At 43.7% G+C, this 19,680-nt stretch overlaps 2 protein-coding genes across 2 annotated transcripts in view; one reads left to right on the top strand and one right to left on the bottom strand.

Moving 5' to 3' along the window:
- The first annotated feature begins 319 nt into the window (after positions 1-319).
- On the top strand, positions 320-4,554 carry RNASE13 (ribonuclease A family member 13 (inactive)). The gene has a single exon (XM_069097479.1). It carries the CDS (start codon positions 3,794-3,796, stop codon positions 4,310-4,312), a length of 519 nt encoding a protein of 172 aa, XP_068953580.1. The 5' UTR covers positions 320-3,793; the 3' UTR covers positions 4,313-4,554.
- A 581-nt stretch (positions 4,555-5,135) lies between these two features.
- The window catches only part of TPPP2 (tubulin polymerization promoting protein family member 2), an 18,362-nt gene continuing 3,817 nt past the window's right edge, over positions 5,136-19,680 (bottom strand). The window contains exons 2-4 of the mRNA XM_069097726.1: positions 15,559-15,812; positions 14,904-15,057; positions 5,136-10,845 (exon numbers count right to left, since the gene is read on the bottom strand). Of these exons, the coding sequence (XP_068953827.1) occupies positions 10,660-10,845; positions 14,904-15,057; positions 15,559-15,731 (513 nt within the window). The 5' untranslated portion in view covers positions 15,732-15,812 and the 3' untranslated portion in view covers positions 5,136-10,659. The remainder of the gene's footprint in view (positions 10,846-14,903; positions 15,058-15,558; positions 15,813-19,680) is intronic.

The following is a 19,680-nucleotide window of genomic DNA, read 5'->3' as shown; positions in this document are numbered from 1 at the left end:
AAGGTAGATGGAGGAGGAAAGGAGAGAATGTGGAACTCAATTTTAAAAACAAATGTTAATAATTGTTTTTACATGCAACTGGGAAATATATAGACAATGGCATATAGAAATCTATCTTGCCCTACAGGAAAATAGAAGGGAAGGGGATAAGAGAAGGGGGGTGGTGCTAGAAGGGAGCACAGATTGGGGAAAGAGGTTATCAGAAGGCACATTTTGGGGTAGGGGTAGGGGAGAGATGGGGAGAAAATTTGGAACTCAAAATCTTGTGGATGTGAATATTGAAAACTAAAAATAAATTAAAGAAAAAAGGTCTGAAAATAAAACAGGGCAGAGAGAGGGGGGAAAAAGACTATAAAGGAAGGGATTGGACAGCAAGATTATGAAGGTCTTCGAATACCAAACAGAGGACTTTGTATTCGATCCTGGAGGTGATGGGAAGCCACTGGAATTTATTGAGTAGGAGTGTAATATGGCCAGATCTGCTTGTTAGGAAAATCACTTTGGTGGCTGAATAAAGGATGGACTGGAGTGGGGAAAGGCTTATGACAGGCAGACCAGCAGCAGGCTATTGCAACAGTCTAAGAGTGAGGAGAGAGGCTTGTACCAGAGAAGGGGGAATAGTTGAGAGATGCTGCAGGCCAGGGCAATAGATAGGATATTGGGGGTGTGCAGTCAAAGATGATACTAGATTGTGAACTAAGGGACTGGGAGGATAATGTTGCCTTTGACAGTGACAAGTTTGAAAGGGAGGAGGGTTTGGGGTGGGTAGGCAAAACAATGAATTCAGTTTTGTTAACTCATGTTGAGTTTAAGATGTCTACAGGATATCCAGTCAGGATGTCTAACAGGCAGTTGGAGATTCGAGACTGAAGGCTGGATAAAGTAGATTGAGTCATGGGCATAGAGATAATTGAATCCATCTGAGCTGATGAGATGAAAAAGTATAGGAGAAGTCCAAGTGAATGAAGAACCAGAAACGACTATCCAAAAGGAGCAGATGGGCAGTAAGAGAACCAGGAGAAAGAGGACTAGAACCCGAGAGAAAAAAAGAGTATCAAAGAGAAAGAGGGTGATTGATAGCATCCAAGGCTGTAGAGAGGTCTAGAAGTATGAAGACTGAGAAAAAGCCACTGGATTTGACAATTAAGGCTTCACTGGAAGAGACAAGGTGGTTAGGTGGAAGCCTTGTGCTTTGCTTAACTTTAATCCAATTATCAGCTACTTTACCTCCTCCCCCCCCCCCCCCCGGGAATATAATAAGTGAGCTCTGGCCCAAACTGCCCAGAGGCTATCGCCATCTGCATTTCTCTCAGTTGTTTGTGGCTGTTCTTGTTAGTCCTTCATTCTGGAAGAGAACCATGACATCTGGAAGGTGAAGTCAATGCACCTGAATTGGATTTAAGTAATGGAGGACTGTGCAAGGCCACTAGCCTCACTTTCTCCTCTGGAGTCATCTGGATCCAGAGGCAAGATATAGATCGGGATGACTGGAGAGGGCCCTGGTTGTAGTGGGAGACCACGGCCTTTTTAAGCTAAGGTCTTTCTCAGGTTTCACTTTGACTGAGGCAACATCCCTTCAGTGATTAAGGTTAGGTAAGGACTAAGACAGAGAATGGCCTCTATTACCTAGTCTTTTAAAGAAAATCAATCTGGGAGGCGAAGACCCTCAGGGTTTCTGGTCAAAACAGAAAAAACTGTTACTTACATTCATTCTGAGTCAATGGGGCCAAAACTATGACCAAGCAGAGCTTGGCCTGGGACCTACTGTTGGCCAATAAATGAGAGCCAGAGTGATCTAAGTCAAGGACCTTAAGAAAAAATCTAACCCTTAAATCCCAAGATATCTCACAAGGTTTCAGCTATCAAAATGTACATTCCTTTGGGCAGAGGGTCCACAAGTAAAGGTATGATACCCTATGTGGACAGAGGGAAGAGGAGGGGAGAAGGAGCTGTGTTGCCCAACTGGCCAGTTCCAGTTGGGTCCTCAGTGGGGCAGCTCCTATTACTACTCACAGAGGCTGTTGTTTGTTCTTTGTTCTGGAAGAGAACCATGACATCAGGGAGGTAATGCCCTGACATGCAAGTGAATTGGATTTAAATGAGGGAGGCTGTGCAAAGCCATCACTTTCTCCTCTGGAGTCAGGTTCAGTGGCAAAACCTAGAGCAGGACAACTGGAGATAGCCCTGGATGCAGTGGGAGACCTTGACCTTTTCAAGTTAAGGTCTTTCTCAGGTCTCAGTTTGACTCTGTTGTTCACATCAAGCCGAAAGCCAATGCCGACATCAGCTTACTCTCTGGGGTTTCATCTTTATTTGGCTGGGTAAATGAACCTCTGAGATGAATTCCCTCAGACTGTGACTGCTGGGGAGGCAGAAGCTAGAATAAGAGAAGGGCCTTAGTGACCAGAAGCTCAGTTCTTGTGAAGTCCATTGCAAGGTTTAGGTTCAGAGAGTTACATGAGCAGGAAGCCCTCCACATGGTCTTTTCTCCAAAGCACCTTGGTATGAAGGGGGCAAAAAAACATCCAGGGGTACCCATGATAAATCAGAATTGTAGCACCTCAGGAGTTGGTCTCCTCATCTATCTCCTGGCTGGCCACTCTCCTCAGCATGGGGGTGACCTCTGTTCCAGTCCCAAGGCAATATCTAGTGTTTGCATAGACCTGGAGATAAGGCAGTGAAACTGCCAGATTGTTTCCTGGGGGTTGTGGAGGTGGGGGTAGGGGTGGGGAGAGAATAGTTCTGGTGGCTAAAACCTTACTGTCGATGGGAAGAACCAGTCTGCAGACTGGTGACACTCATCCAGACCAGAAAAACTATACCCCGTGGCTCCCCTCCCACCCACATACACTTTGAGGTAGTAGACAGGGAGGGTGGAAAGGTAGGTCAGGGACCCATTAATGTTTTTCTTAGAGGTTCTGACCTAGAATCTGAATCCAGGTGAATGATGCTGGTCCAGTGGGAAGAGATTGGGTGCTACAATCTCAGCTGGCATATGGAAGAGAGTTCTTACAGACATGTTTCTGAACCTAAAGGCTTAAATAGGAAACTCTATAAACTGTGCCAGGCAGGCCCCAGAGAGTGGGAGAGAAAGGGGCATCTGAGTCACTCTCTGTTCCTACTAGGGAGCATTTTGTTCTCCATAAACTAAACAGTCCTTTTCTACCCACCTTTCTTGGGGAAGAGGGCCCATAGGGAGGCTCAGAGGAAATGTGAAAGATAGTACGGAGACTGAATCACCATGTGTTCTGACTCCCAGCCCCACATCTTATCAAGATGGATGAGTTCAGGATACTCTATTTGACCTCCTTCAATCAACCTACCACCACTTTGAACAGTTTCCTTAATCAGATTTCCAATTATTAACCCTCCCATTCTATTGTCCACCTTCAGACTCTTTGCCTTCTTATTGCTTCATCCCACCTCCCTACTCTTCCCAGCTGACCTGAGTTACAGATGACGTCAGCCAGCTCTTCCTTTCCCAGAAGGAAGGAGCCTAGAGGAAGATAGGGCCTGTTTGCTCTTCCCTCTTCTCTTTTCACAACACTCTACCTGTATTGATCAGATATTTGGACCAGGTGGCCAAAAAGACCAAGGGAGATTCCTAGACTAAGGACCAGCTGATTCGTTTCTCTGCTATAGCCTCAACATAAGAATTGGATAAGGAGAGAGACCCTAGGCTGAGCCAATCTGGGTAAGGAGAATGGCATGAATGAGGAAGGGAAGACAGGAAAGAGAAGACTTAGAATGCTGAGATTTGGGGATAAGGATGTAGGTATTTTGGGGAAAGGGAATGATACCTATCCTCTGCCCTCTCCCTCCAGCTCCCTCTTTGTCTTTCTTTTCCCTCACAGGAAGGATGGTTCTGTCCAGGATTCTAGTCCTACAGCTGCTCCTGGCACCTGCGCTGACCTTCCTCTCCACATCATCTGCAGTCAGAAATTTCCGTGCTCTGCACGTTGACTATCCTAAGGTTACATTTGCTGAGGGCTTCCATGGATACTGCAATGGTCTGATGTCCTATGTTAGAGGATGGAAAAAGGAATGGCATTGCCCATGGATCCACTATGTGCTGCATGCTCCCTGGACAAAAATTAGTAGAAACTGCAAGTGTGCTGACAGCTTCTGTGAAGACTTCAATGAGTACTGCTCTCTCAGCCAAGATAGCTTTCTTGTTACCACCTGTGCACGCCTACCCATGGAGCCACCCAGCACCTGTCAATACAATGAAACTACTTCCACTCACCATGTCTTCCTACTTTGCTCCAGAAAATACAATGGTGAACCCATTTATATCACTGGCCTCCTCTAGGTAAAACTGGGAGGAACCCAAGTGTAAGGGGAAACCTAGGCTTTGACCCCTGACAAAACAAGGGTCAGGCTGTTGTTCCCTGCTTGGGGAATGTAAGGCTTCCCCCTGCCCTCTGCACCCCTCCTATGACAACAAAGCAGGCCAAGCCAGTTTCTAGGAAACCAGATCATTCGGCAGTTTCCAAGAGCCCTAGACCACTCCCCACTGTCTCTACATGAAGAAAAATATATAAATTGCCCTATAGATCATCAGGAAATCGCCCCATTACTTTTTGAGGAAGTCCAACCCTGTGGCCCTTGCCAATTTCCTAACCCAGAGATATAGCCCCTCACCCTCTGTATAATTCAGAGTCTTCCCCTCCCTCCCCCCATTGCCCTAAGAAGCTAACTCTGTCCATTTGGCAGAGACTGGCTGTTCACTTGGCCGGATCCTGAAAACTGGCAAGAGGCCCAGAGCCATGGCCAGCACCATGACAACAGCTGGCCTGGCCTCCCTTCTCCCCAACCCCCACCTTCTATCCCCACTCCTTCTTTCTCTGCTCAGCTTCCTCCAAAGGATATCTTTGTTTGCTAGACACTGGTCATCTAGTCTCTGAAGCACTCAGCCCCCTCACATCCATCCTGGGGTCACAGAACCCCTTCCTATGCCATCTCCCCCACCTCTTAACCATATACACTCAAATTCCCATTCTTTCCCTTTCTTTCCCATTGGGGTTCCCTTTATATATAATCTGCCCTCTCCTTTCCCTCCATCCCACTACAGATTCTACATAACACTTGTGGGGTTGAGTGGGATGAAGTAAGATAAAGTCTTTTAAACCATGAACCATGTGATTTATTTTATCTGGTTACATTGTGAAATCTAGAAAGGGTACAAGAGAATTGAGGTGACTACAGATCTGGGAGCCGACAGAGCTTCAAATACAACAAATTCAAAAGCCTTTTTCCTTCCCTAGACTCTCCTTTTTCCTCTCAACTAGGTCTCCTCTTCAACCTGTTTCCTCTTTCCTTTACCTTGGGATTCTTTCTTTCCTTTCAGACGGCCCCTCAAACAATCTCTTTCCTACACTGACTCCAGTGGCTCTGTGGGTAATGGGGCAGGGGGCAGAGAAGGGAAAGGATGGCAATGTTAATGGTATGATCATGGCCAACTGGTTTAATTTCTCTGAACCTCAGTTTTCTCATATGAAAAATGACAGTAATTCCTCCAGTATCCAATACACAATTAGTCTCGCAGTGGTATGAAGGGTATATACTGAGATGAAACATTGGGGTGGGGTGTATGTGTATGGGTGTGATATATATATTTATATATGTGTGTGTGTGTGAGACCTATTAAGAGGCTATTATAAAGTCCAGGGAGGTAATATTAAGGGCTTATCCTATGATGATGACGGTGGGAATGATAAACAGGGGGTTTGAGAGATATGATGGAGGTAGCAACAGCAGGATATGACAATTTATTGGATGTGAAAGGCAAAATTAAGTCTTGGATACTATATACATGGGTGCCTTGGCATGATGATTCAATTACTTCCCATCCCATCCCATCTAGGACTGCCTTTCCAAACTGCAACCAATGGAGGCAGGTGAGATCTAATGAATGAATCAATCAACCAGTATTTATTAAGGTTCTAATATTTGCCAGGCACACTGATACAATAACAGGTCACATTTATATAGTGCTTTATGGGTACAAAGCACTTTACATACATTATTTCATTTGATTTTCATAGCAATCTTGTGAATTATTCAAGGTATATGGGACTGGATCTGTGATTTCATTGGTATAGGGAGCCTCCAGATGAGGAATTTTCTTCTACTAATTTTGGTCATCACATTCTCTAACTTAAGGGTCCTAGAATTGTCTAGAACGGTGAGAAGTTGTGAGTGGGGTCACAGCCAGTATGTGTTGGAGGCAGAACTTGACATCAGATCTCTGTGGCTCCTTCTATGCTGGCTATCTATTCACTTCTCCATGGCTGTAGTATTATTAATACCATTTTACTGAGAGGAAATTGAGGCCCAGAAAGGTTGCTACTTGTCCAAAGCCACAACTACAGGGGTATAGTTTGGAAAGGCAGCTTTAGATGGGATGGGAGGTTACTGATCATCAGGCCAAGGCACCCATGTATAGCCTCCAAGACTTAATTTTGTCCTCTTCACATCCAATAAATTGTCAAGTCCTGCTGTTTCTAGGACTAGAACTTAAGTCGTCTTGCTCCAATTGTAATGAGGCTATCCCATGGAAACACGTGGAGTTGTTTTTTCTTATTCTTGCTGATCACATTTACTGACCAAACCCCTGGGTGTGTTGGAGATGGCTTAACCATGGGATTGAGAGCTGAAGTACACAGGCACTCTGACATGACAAAGCAACTCCCTTGTTGACTGATTAGACAGAGGAGTCGATGACAGGATGCCAGCTCACTCCTTTGCTTTGACTCTCTCGTGTGGCATATACTACTTCCTTTCACTAACCTCCCCTTATGACAAAGGGTCTAAAGGTCCAGAAGTCCTTGGTCAAATGAATGGAGATAACTGGGGGTAAAGGAAACTTCTAGATAGAAGATAACCCAAGTCCTTGGCCTGGTTTGCCAGAAAACATGGACTTTGAGGGAGACAGCAAAGAGCTAATTACATAAAGTGCCTAATCAGCAGTCCTGCAAACTACTCTATACTCTGATAGGAATTAAGTATCAATCTCTAGAAAGACTGTAATAGTAGTTACAGGGTATTAGTGACTTAAGTGGTGTGAAAGCATGCTGCGAGATTTTTGCGTCTTTTAGCAAAATTTCTGTGTGAAGAAAGTACCTGTCCCATACCTGATGCATATTGTCCACAGTGCTTCCACCTTTTAGGAAGACCCTAGGCAAAAGCTAAAATCTAAGCTTGAAATAATTTGTCCCCTGTGTATTAGGGTATTTAATGGGCTGAAGAGAATAAGAAAAGGGAGTATAGCATCCTTTCATTAGAAGTCAGGTTGCCCCAGGACTGAACTTGGTATAGAGGTCATATGCATGTATCTAGACCAAAGGGGCCCCTTAGGGAAAAGGGAGTAGGTGTAGCACCCCAGTCCCTTGGAAAAAACTGTGGTGTCTTAGATAAGTTCACTGATCTTTTGGCAATGGTGGGATCCTCTGACTTAAATGTACAGTGTTCCCTAACTGGGGGTAGGGCATCACAACAATTTAATCCTCTGTGAAAAAAAAATTAGGGCCTCTGGGTGAATTTGGGAGTGAAGAATTGGTGTTGGGACGCATTAATATTTTACTGCATGGAACAACAGTGTAGAATAATTTGCACTGGTGTCAGGACAGGTTCAAAGGTCCGTTCCTTTGCTTACCAGCTATGTTGCCTTATATTTAATCTTAGTATGACACACTTATTGAAGGTAATGGTACTCCATCTCCTAAACACCACAAGTGAAGAACCCATGAGGCAATTAATGATCATTGGGAATGTGTGGGTGAAGTCCCAAAGTTCACTACAGATTGAAGTCTTTCTGGTTAGCTGGGAGTAAGTATAGCATGGATTTCAAAAAACCTGTTGGGGTTTGGGGTGGCTGGGAAACAGGTACTTTGGTCTGGGAAACAGAAATAGCTATTTTGGTTGGGGAAGGACCAGGAAGAACACAAATTGAAGTGGGTTTCTGATTAAATCATGGCAAACAGTCATGAGGCCTGAGACAGGCCTAACCCACTTATGGGAATTTAGGGAGGACTACCTAATTTAAAACTAGTCATAAACAGGTATAGAAAACATTTCACATCCCATCCAACTGTTTGCCCAAGCCAACTTGACATCTGCTTGCTGCTGCTCCACTTTTCCCCACTTGAACCAGCAGCTCTGAACCTTGGACTTCCAGAATCCCTGTCTTCTATATCTAATTTCTCCCCTTTCCCCCTACTCCCAGGATTTTAACCTAGTGAAATTTGAGTGAAAAGTAGAAATTGGAGATGGGGAAAAGTGAGATAGCAGGCAGATGGCAAGATAGCCTGATGGATAGCTTGACGGTTGGCTGCCCTAGGGACCAATCATCTGCTCCATCTATCTACCGCTGGGTGCCAGACTACAGAATGTGCATGCCATGCTTCACCTTCATAATCTATCCAACTATCAAGCCATACGTCCAGGCTATCTTGCCTTCTGCCTTCTACTTGACTTCTCTTTGCCTTCAATTTCTACTTTTTGCTCAAATACTAGTGCTATTTGTTCTGGAAAGGATGTGCCAATTGACTGTTCCATACATCAACTCATCATCCTTGTGACTCTCTAAGAACAAAATATGTGTTATCTTTACTTATTAGAATATCAGCTCCTTGAGAACAGGGCCTGATTTTTTGTACTTGTATCTTCGGTGCTCAGCAAAGAGTCAGCCAAATAAGGACCTAGTAAATGCTTATTCATTCATTCATTCATTCATTCAAATCAATCCTGGAAAATACACTTAAGAAATGGAGAGTGGACATAGGAAGTTGGATGAATAATAATGTAAAAGAAGCAGGTTAAAATATCTAGGGGAAGTAGTGGGGTATAAAGTGAGTGACCAGAGCGGAACACTGAGTTTCAGTCTCTAAAGAGTTCATTAATGAGGTAACATTTCTGGAATGGATGTTTTCAATTGAGGTGGACTAAGAAGAGTCTCATATCCTGGGAATGAAGAGGTCTTTGACAGGCTCGTCACCTTTTTTTTCCACACACCTCCAATCTTAAAAATAGCTCAAAGGCAGAACCAGGCTGACTAGGTCTAACTTTACCTGGTTTCTTCCTTAGCCAAAGGCTCAATATGCCCTTAACTCCTGGCTTTTCCTTTTATCCAGGTTGGTTTTGAGTGGAGGAGTAAGGTGATGAATCTATTCATAGTGAAGAATAAACTGGCCTGAGTGGGTTGTTTGTCCTTGGTTCTCAAAAAGGACCATGACATCAGGGAGGTGATGCCATAACATGCAAATGAATTGGATTTAGTGAAGGAGTGCCGTGCAAAGTCACAGGCCTCCCCTGGATCCAGTGGCAAGATATAGATCAGGATGACTGGAGGGGGCCCTGGATACAGTGGGAGACCATGGCCTTTTTAAACTAAGGTCTTTCCCAGGTCTCAGTTTGACTGAGTCAACACCCATTCAGTGATTAAGGCTAGGTAAGGGGAAAAAAAAGAGAAAACCTACAGCCTCCAGTTCTAAGTGTGTTCCCCAGGATTTATTTGAATGTTGAATGAATGAATAAGTATTTATTAGGTCTAAGTGGGAAGGACAGATTAAAAAGGTTGGGAGTAGGGAGACTGACTATTGAAATAGTAAACTGGGAGGTAGAGAGTCTTACTAGTGGTGGTGGCAGTGGGAGTTTAGAGTATATAAGAGCCAGAACTAAAAGAGAGGTGAGGGAGAGAGGAAGGAGTCAAAGAGAACAAATATATGTTTAGAGCATGAGCGGCATAGAAAATAGTAGTGGCTTTGAAGGAAATAAGGGAGTTGGGTAAAGCAGGTTTCTTTAATATCTAACAGGTCAACCTAGAGCTCTTGGGATGGCAACCCCTCTGCCAAATCAATTTAACAAACATCTATGAATGTGCAAGGTATTATTTGACTATTTTCAGCTCTGGCCTTATTCTTTCCAAGGGGAAAAACCATGTTGCAATGAAGGTCAGAGGCTTCTAGCCCCTTGGTGGGGATGAGGGTATAGGTGTATCGTGATAGAAATGCATAAAGATGATTGCATTCACACTTTTCTTCCACACCCCCTGTACCTGAGTTCCAAAGACTATGTAAATGAGAGATTTCTGGTTTAGGGCCAGAGGTTAGGTTGGGAAGGAATAGGGGAGAAATTTAATGGAAGTTGTTCCCTTATTACCCGTGAGGGGGAATCAGAAGGGTAGTCTAGACCAAGGTTGGAGAATCTGTTGCCTCAAGGCCACATGTGGCCCTCTAGGTCCTCAGGTGTGGCCTTCTGACTGAGTTCAAGTTTTACAGAACAAATTCTTTTTATTATGGGGATTTTTTCTGTAAAGTTTGGATTCAGTCAAAGGGCCACACCTGAGGACCTAGAGGGCCATATGTGGCCTTGAGGCTGCAGGTTCCCCACCCTTGGTCTAGACTATCTTTATGGAGAACTTTCCCTCACTCCACCCATTCCCCCCCCCCCCAACACCCAATATGGATGAAGCAGCCTGCCTCCTGGCGCTGCCAGCAGAAGGCAGTGCATATTGGCTGCTGCACACACAGATGTTTATTGTCTCCCTGGCAGTGATGGAGTAAGAGCTAAGGAGATGAAGATGAAGATGGAGAGGACGAAGGAGGGAGGCTCAATCTCTCCCTATTCTCCATTCCCTATAAAGGGCAAGCCAGGCCTCTATTTTTTCTTCTCATCATAGGTGCCAGCACCTTTGTAACCACTCACATAGCCAGAGTTTTCTTTTGTGTCATCCCGTCCTGCTTTGCCCTTCCCTTTACCACTTTCATCAAAACGATCCTTGTGGGAGCCTGTATACTTGCTGGTGTCTGTCAAACGGTCCACACCGCCCACTGCCACTGCTTTCTGTAAAATCAGAGAAGCCCACCCAAGGGCAGAGTTAGAACTGGGAGACCTGTTTCTACTCAATTCCATCCCCCACCCTTCTCCTCCCAATATACATAAATACACATGCACACACTAGAGTCCCAGACCCATCACTCATCAGCATTCTCTCTCTCTCTCTGTCTCTCTCTCTGTCTCTGTGTCTCTTTCTCTGTCTCTCCCCCCCCCCCCACAAGCCATCACCATTTTCTGTATCATTGTGTAAGAAGATCACCACTAGCATGGAGTCCCTTAGCAAAAGTTATAGAAGGGTAGATGAGAAGACCTCTACCCCAGGGTTTGGGTGAAGGAGATTGGGAGAACTTTCTTTTATAGTCTGAAGAATCTTCTGTAGTAGTTCCCACCAAAGGAGCCCTTCCGGTCAGCCCCCACTCCTATCCCTTTTCTAAGTTACCCTTGGAAATGTCCTTTTCCTGAGGAGTGATCACTGAAACAGAGGGTGAGAAGAGCTAAGGTTACACAGGATAGAAAGGAGAGGAAAGGGAAGCCAAGCCAAGAACAAAGACAGGGAGGGTTGTAGCAGCAAGCACCCCAAGCGTCCTCAGGGTTTGCCGCCACCACAGGTTCTTGGATCTGCTTTGATAAAGGAAAGCAACTCAAAATGGGTTAACAAGCTTACTTTAATCAGTCAGACATATATCGTTTACCTTGTTCAGGGGAAAAAGGTCAGCACCCCGAACTTCAAAGCATACAGGCAGAATTATCAAGACAGAAACAGATCAAGTAGACAGATTTCCAAACTGTCCAACCATTACATCCATACCCAGTCAACATCTGGGTTTCCACATTCTGGGTTTTTCAAAGCCGGGGGACTCTCAACAACGGCTTCCCAGAATTCAGATCAAATCACAGAACACTTCTCAAAGTGAGTCCCAAAACAAAGCTACACATCAGGGCTTATATAGCCTTCTCCTGGCTCAGAGAATGTAACAACCTTATTGACTCACTGGCCAATCAAGAAGTATCTACTGAAAAACAAGCCTCCCTCCCCAGGCTTCAGGTGCATTTTAGCCTAGGGGCAGGGAAGATCTTCCAAATTTGCATTCCCATTACAAGGGTAGAGTGTGAAAGTCTACCATGTAGTTCTGGGATGGTGAGGGGATTGGAGGTGACCTAAAATGCTATAAAAGAACCAGATGAAGGAACTGGGGATGTTAAGCCTGAAGAAAAGACTGGGGTGGGGCAGGACAAGGGAAATAAGGATAGCTATCTTCAAGTAGTTGAGAGGTGATCTTGAGGCAGATTATTATTATTATTATTATTATTATTACTGTAGAAGAAATGAGTTGAGACTCATTGAAGGTTGCTGAGAGGCAGAATTTGTCTTCATTTGATTCTGTAAAGTGTGTTATAGGCATGAGCACAATATGTGCCAGGTGTGTAACAAGGCACACCTTAATGTCTTAGAAAAAATCCTGGCATTTTGGGTCTCATATTTTTTTAAATTTTTGCTTTGTGGAGGACAATTGGGGTTAAGTGACTTGCCCAAGGTCACATGTGTCTGAGGCCGGATTTGAACTCAGGTCCTCCTGACTCCAGGGCCAGTGCTCTATTCACTGTGCCACCTAGCCACCCCTTCGGTCTCATTTTTAAAGCTTATGTATTTAGGTAAAGTTTAATTATTCATTTAAAAAAATTAGGTTTCAGTTCTATAGCTTGATGAATTAAATCAATGTCCTTCATATAAATGAGATAAATATAATGAGATAAATAAATAAATGAGATCATATAAAAAGATGCATAATTCCCTGGGCGCACATTATAAAAAAATGAGCTGCATAGGTCTCTGAAATCGGTTCTCTATCACTGGGGATCTCTACATAGAAGTGTAAATAATGACTGGTGGTGATTTTTGTAGAGGAATGTTCTGGACTGGGTTTGACTATATTGACCTTTGAGGGTCCATCCCACTCTCAGATTCAGATTGCAGTGATGAGTCCTGTACACTGGGGAAGGCCCTTGTTTGAGAAGAGAGTTAATATGATGCCAAGGGCTGAAGTGAATTTCTTGTTTGTCCTGAGATCAAATCAATAACATCATCTTGCCGTTGACTTAATCTCCTGGAGAGGAAGGTGGCCACCCTCTCCACAACCCTATTCCTATGATCTTTTGGGGAAGCAACAGCTTGGTGAAGAGAAAACACTTAGGGATTTAATCCCAGACTCTGGCACCATCTAGCTACTTGACCTTGGATGAGTCACCTGAATTGGGTTCAACAGACACTCAATAAGTTCCTACCACCTGCAAGACCTATAAGGCAGTGGAAGCACAGTGGATAGAGTGTGAACCTCAGAGTTGGGAAAACTTGGGTTCAAGACCCAACTCTGACACATACTGGCTGTATGACTGGGCAATACACTTAACCTCTCAGTGGGCTTGGCAGCCTTTTAAGCTGTAGAGAAAGTGCCATACTGTTTTTGGTGGAAGAAAGAGAGAATGTCCTCATCTGGGAGCTCTCTCTAACAAAGATGTCACAGGTCCATCCAGTTTCTATCCCAATTTTCAAGAGATATTGTTAGCTACTGAAAGTTGCAAAGACAAAAACAAAAGTCTATCCTTGAGGAGTTTATATTCTATTGGACTGACCTCAATGCCTAATCAATTAAGTGAGAGGTTTTCATCTGATTATTTCTAAGGGCTTTTCAGTTCTAATAGTCTATCATTAATTTAGGCATATACCTGGATTAACTCCTTGATTCCTGGGGTTTTTATAGCTACTCTCTCCTTATAGGATTTGCAGTGGTTATTACAGGAGTCCTGGGTAGTAGTGGCCAGGTCTTACAAATGTTAGGGGTCAGAGATCTGAATAATGTGAAGGGTTAGGTTTGGAAAGTGAGATGAGTTAGAAGAGGAAAAAACTTACTATTAAGTCCTTACTAATAGGTCCTTCAGTTGGGTGCAAAAACTCAGCTGCATAAATAAATATAGAATGACAGGCATAGGGATAGAAAGAATTTCATATGAATAAGACCTAGGGATGGCTGAATAAGTTAGGGGATATGAATGTGATGGAATACTATAAGAAGAGATAAAGGGAATGGTTTTAGAAAAATCTGAGACCTGTATGAATTGATGTAGAGTAAAATGAACAGAACCAGGAGAATAATTTATACAATAAAATGATATTATAAAGAAAAATAACTTTAAAAGACTTAGGAACTCTGATCAACATAAGGACCAACCACAATTCCGGAGGACTCAATGAAAAATGCTGTTCACCTGTAGATAGGGAGGTAATGGTCACCAGAGTGCAGATCCATGTGTGTGTATGCACATAAATACACACACCCACACACACATAAATCTGTGTATATGTATATACACATACAGACACACATACATATACTATGACATGGCCAATGTGGGAATTTGTTTTTTGCTAGACTACATACATATGTTTGTATAGGTTTTCTTTTTGTTTTTCATGTTTTTTTCAGTGGAGGGTGGGAAGAAGAGGATTTGGAGCTGAAAATAAAAGTGAATTAAAAAAAAAGCTGGAGATGCTAGTGGTCTGCAAACTCAAGTGGATCACAGCACTGTGATAAAGCAGCCAAAAGAAGTGTGTGATCTAAGGCTACATAATTTTGAAGAATAGTGTTCAGATTGAGGGAGGTGAGAGCTTCTGTCTGCACTTTGCCTTGGATTGATCATAATTGGAGCATTCCATCCAATTATGGATGCCAGAAGGTAAAGTTAAAGGACTAGAAACTGGCAAGGGTTGGTTGAAGGAACTGGAGAGGTTTAGACTGGAGAAGAGAAGGAGGATTATTGTGTAGAAGTGGGAGGGCCCAATTAGGAACTATGGGTAGGAGTAACAAACATGGAAGCAGATCTGAGTCAAGTGACACTTCTTATTGAATAGAGCTATCTGAACTCCAATGGGTTTCTCAGGTAGAGCTGGGGGTAGGGAGGGGAGGTGGTGGGTTGTGAATGGGTTCTTGGGGTCCCTTCCCACTCTAAATTTCTGTGATTCTAGGCTGAGGGTTGAGGGGATTGAGGTCATGATCAAGGTCACTCACAGTCACTCCGGAAGCAACTGGACCCTTGTCCTTCATGAGGGTAAAAATGCTTTCCAATGCCTCCTCTGCTTTTTTTCCCTTGAATTTCTTTTGGCCCAGTTCCTTCATTGCCACCTGGAACTGATTCCAGTTGATGGTTCGGGAATTCTTTTCCCTGGTAGGAAAGATAGACACCTCGACTCAGTCATGTTGTGACATTGGCACTTCAGCTACTCAACCCCAACCCCCAACCCCTGCCGCCTCCCTGCCCCCAAGCTCTATTATTCCTGCCTCAGAAACAAATTGGCTTTTTTAGATCTAGCAACCCAAACTACAGCCTCTCCCCTAGCTCTAATACCTCAGAACCCTCGACTAGTTGCCTAACATTTGCAAGTAAATATATAGCTCAGGCTTTATGGGGATAATCTAAGAGTCCATGTTTAAGGAAGATGGAAATCTGAATTCAAAGCCTCACTGCGTCCTCCATCATTCAACAAGCATTTAAATATTAAGCCCATGCCAGAAATAAAATAAAAGACCACTCCTTTATCTCCTCGTCCAGTGATACCCCATCTCCCCAAATTTGTCACTCTTATTATTACATAAAGCTATGTCTTTCACCCCTCTCCTACCATTCCCTTCCCCCCAATAATTCAGATTCCAATAGCCTCCTCACTTTACTTTACTGAATACAATATCCACATCAGTGGAGGTGACTGCCTTGCCATCTATGATGCCACAATCCTTACACAACTTGGCAAAATTCTTGTTGTTTAGGTCATTGCTACTGGAGGAAGAATCCCCATAGGCAGCAAAAAGGTGAAAGGTTTTCTCTGCTTCTGATGCCATCGGTCCACTGGAGGTTAGGGAGGGGAGAGACAGGGAAAATGGTGGGAAGGGAGAATGAGAAGGGAAGAGGGAGGGGGAGGCCTAGAAAGAGATGGAAATGGAATGAGGATCAAAAGAGAGGCAGTGGAGAGACTAAAAGCCTCTCTTCACTGTCTCATCCCCTTTGAATCAGACACTAACCAACCCGCTTCCTTTTTTTGATTTCCCACCTAAGAGGGACCAAATGGTGCCTGGTCTTGCCTGGCTTTTAGCTGTTTGGTGTAAATATGTTGGGGGAGGGAGAAAAGTATCTTGTAGAGATAGTATATACTATGGGTACCTTTGGAGAGGAGGTGGTTTTCTATGATCTCATCATTGTTTCTATGACAACAATATGGTAACACCCCAGAATTCAGTCTTTGGGATGGCTGAGTGGCTACACATCACTTTCTTGTTCCCCAGGATCACCCTTCCCCCACCTTGTCCCTTCGGACCTGGCCTGCCTCTCCACTGACCTTCACAGTAACCAAACTGTCCTCATCCTGCCAAGCCAGGCTACTAACCCTCTGGACCCTGGTCGAACTGTCCACATGTCCTTCCCTCCCTCTGACAAGAGACTAGGGAAAGGAGAGATAAGAATAGGTCTACATTAGGACAACTTTTCCCTTCTTTCTAAATTGTACAGCCAAGCAAAGAGAACTCTAGAGCTTGGGGAAATCTTGATTTGGGATGGTGGGGTGTTAGAGTTGGATTGACTTCTGAAGTTGAGTCAGAACTGGAGTTGAGTTTAGGGCAAATTCCCATCTCTTAGACTAATTCACACGAGCCAATGGACTTCCTCAGGGATTTCTTCCTAGTCTTGTTTCTGAGCAAAAATGTTATAGGTGGCAGGGATTTCAGGAAGCATAGAATGGAAGGACTGAAATAATATATTCTGTCCTCCTCACCCCCATATATTTAGTCATCAAATTCTGTTCAGACTCCCTTCTTAGAGTCTTTAAAATTTTTCCCTTCCTTTCCATTCTTCCTGCCACTGATCTGGTGTGGAACCTTATAACTTAGATTATATATATAAAATATATGTATTCTATATATTATTGCATATATATACATATATATGTACCTAGATTATTGCTATAGTCTCCTGCCTGTTCTTCCAACATCCAACTAACCTCATCTCCCTTTAATTCAGCCAGCATATGACCAGATTCATCTGCCTAAAGCACAAGAGACAAAGCTAATGGAGAGCTTAGATTCAGGCCAGTAAGACTGGGGGTTCTACTTTTGACACATACTGGCTATGCCACCCTGGGTAAGTCACCCCCTAAGTCCTCTAGGCCAGAGGTATCAAATACCAGCCATGAACCAGATTAAAATGTAATCAGAAATATTTAACAAAATAAATAAAAATACACTAGAACATAGATCATGCCAAAATGTGGTTTCTAAGTCAACATGCAGCCTGCCAGCGATCCTTATGTACAGTTAGGTGGCCCCTGTTTCTGTCTGAGTTTGACACCACTGATCTAGGCAGCTCTCTATGAATAAAAATTGCAGAAGGAGGTCTACCTGCAAAGATTTTCATCTTGGGAGTTCCTTTATCAGTAAAGTCACATATCTAGTCCCTCTCCTTAAGATCTTGTCAGTCACCTATTTAAAATCCTTCAATGGTTCTCCCCTCATCCATGAGATAAACTTCAGTTTCCTTATCCTGACATTAAAGACCCTTAAAACCTAGACCCAAGTATTTTAAGAAGTATGACTAGTACATAGAAGGTTGGCCTTGGAAGCAATATTGACTGTGTGAATGGAGCAAGTCACTTAACATCTCAACATTCTAGGCAACTCTTTCAGACTAGAAGCTGGACCTGCGTTAATGGAGGATGTTTCCACATTAGGAATTCCCTAAATGGATGAAATTGGGGAAGCTAGGTGGTACCGTGGATGAAGCACTGGGCTTGGAGTCTGTAAAATCTGAGTTCAAATCCAACCTCAGACACTTAATAGTTAGTTATGTGGCCCTAAGCAAGTCACTTAACCCTTATTTGCTTCACTTCCTCATCAGTAAAATAAGGCCACACTGGAGAAGGAAATAGCAAACCACTCTAATATCTTTGCCAAGAAAACTTCACGGACAAGTCCATGAGGTCAAGAACAGCCAAACATTAATGACAACAACAAATGGATGAAATTACTGGTTTGAATAAAAAATGAGAACCCAAATAAAAGACAAACCTATTACTTCTCAACATGAAACCTCATAGTTCCATGAATGTCAGCTAACCCACCTTTCCCCACCAAATGCCTTATGTCCATTAAGTTCTAGGCTTTGGCTTGTTCTGTTCCCCAGCCTGTTTAAACTTAACTTTTCCTTTAAGTTTCAGTTCCTGATCTCCTCTCAACCCAGGATTATTTCTCCCACCCTAGAATTCCCTTAGCACTTATAGTCAACATCAAAACTTGATTCTTCTCACTGACCATCTGGTATTGATTCTTATGTAGATGTCTGATCAAAAAGCAGGAACTAATTACTCTCTTGTGCCATCCCCCAGTATCATACCCTTTGGCCCGCATATTAAGTATCTGTTGATTGAACATAGACAAAGTAGAGTCTGTTTCTACCATGAACCCATTTGTTTAGTCTATTTGTGACCCCATTTGGTGTTTTCTTGGCAAAGATACTGGAGTGGTTGGCCTCTTCATTCTCCAGCTCATTCTAACAGATGAGGAAATGGAGGCAAACAAGGTGAAGTGACTTTCCCAGGACCACACACCTCATGTCTGAAGCTGGATATGAACTCAGGTGTTACTGACTCCAGACCTGTCACTCTATTCATTGTGCTAGTTAGAAACCCATCAACTCCATGACAAGGCTGTCTTCTCTAAATTTGAGGCTGGCTTTGTAGAAGTCTCAGATCCAACCTGGGCCTCCACCTTTATGAGCCTAGAGAAGCAGAACATCTACTCCAAGGGCACTTTGCAGATCCCCATTGTTCAGCATACCAAAAAGACTAATGGGAGAAAGTGGGGGGGAGGGGGTGTATCAGCAATGCCATATTCACAATGCCTATAGAGATTACAAATATGCTGATATAATTATCCATCACAAAATACATCATGTTTGCCATATGGGGAAATAAACTAGAAAATTTAATAAGATACCAAAAGACTGAGTCCCAAAACCAGAAAGTGAAAGCCATCAGAGTAGTTATGATATTGGCACAGATAGATAAAGTAGAAAGCACCCACATTCTCAAGCCTTTAAAACAGAACAGGCTACCTCAGGCAAAGGTCCTCCTCTCCCCACTCACAGCAACCACCCAGCGTCCGGGAAGCGCGCTCCCAGCAGCTCCGGCCCCTGGCAGTGCTCAGCAGGAGTCCTTAGCAGAAAATCCTTAGCAGTCCCAACTCAAAAAAAAAAAAAAAAGGCTTCGCGCTGCCGCTGCCTCTGCTGCTGCCGCCGCTGTCCCAAGGGCCGCCAAACGGCCAGCCACCGCAGGACCGCTAGCTCGGCTTTCACTTTCTCTCGCTTTCCGCTTTCTCTTGCTCTGCTATGTCAGCACGTCCATGGGGCATGGAAGATCTTTAAATACCATAACCCTTACAGGGGGAAGGAAATTTTGCTTCCAGGGACTCTGAATCTAGATCCTTGTGCCACATACAGGGTATCTTCTGAGTATTCCTCATACCCTACAGTTTTGAGATGAAGCACCACAATGGCTGAAGATTAGTTCAGTCTAGTCCTACCGTGTTTCCCCGATAATAAGACACTGTCTTATTAATTTTTTTGGACAGAAAAACACCAGAGGGCTTATTTTCAGGGGAGGGCTTATTTTAATGAACATTGACAGCAATTTTAATAAACAGGTAAATGTGAACAAAAAAATGTACCTTTATTCAATAATGAACAGGATGATGCGCTCACTGCTGCAGCTCTGATTGGATGCAGCTCGGAGCGCGGCGTGCGTTT

This window comes from Petaurus breviceps, unplaced genomic scaffold, assembly GCF_028583685.1.
Source record: "Petaurus breviceps papuanus isolate PSGF00001 unplaced genomic scaffold, PetGlider_PUasm1.0 37, whole genome shotgun sequence".
Classification (NCBI taxonomy): domain Eukaryota; kingdom Metazoa; phylum Chordata; class Mammalia; order Diprotodontia; family Petauridae; genus Petaurus; species Petaurus breviceps.
Note: the sequence above shows the minus strand (reverse complement) of the source record. Positions and strands in the feature narration are given on the sequence as shown.

What these genes read in the sequence shown, in the direction of transcription:
- RNASE13 (XM_069097479.1), top strand. Translation starts at nt 3,794, where the DNA reads ATGATACCTATCCTCTGCCCTCTCCCTCCAGCTCCCTCTTTGTCTTTC.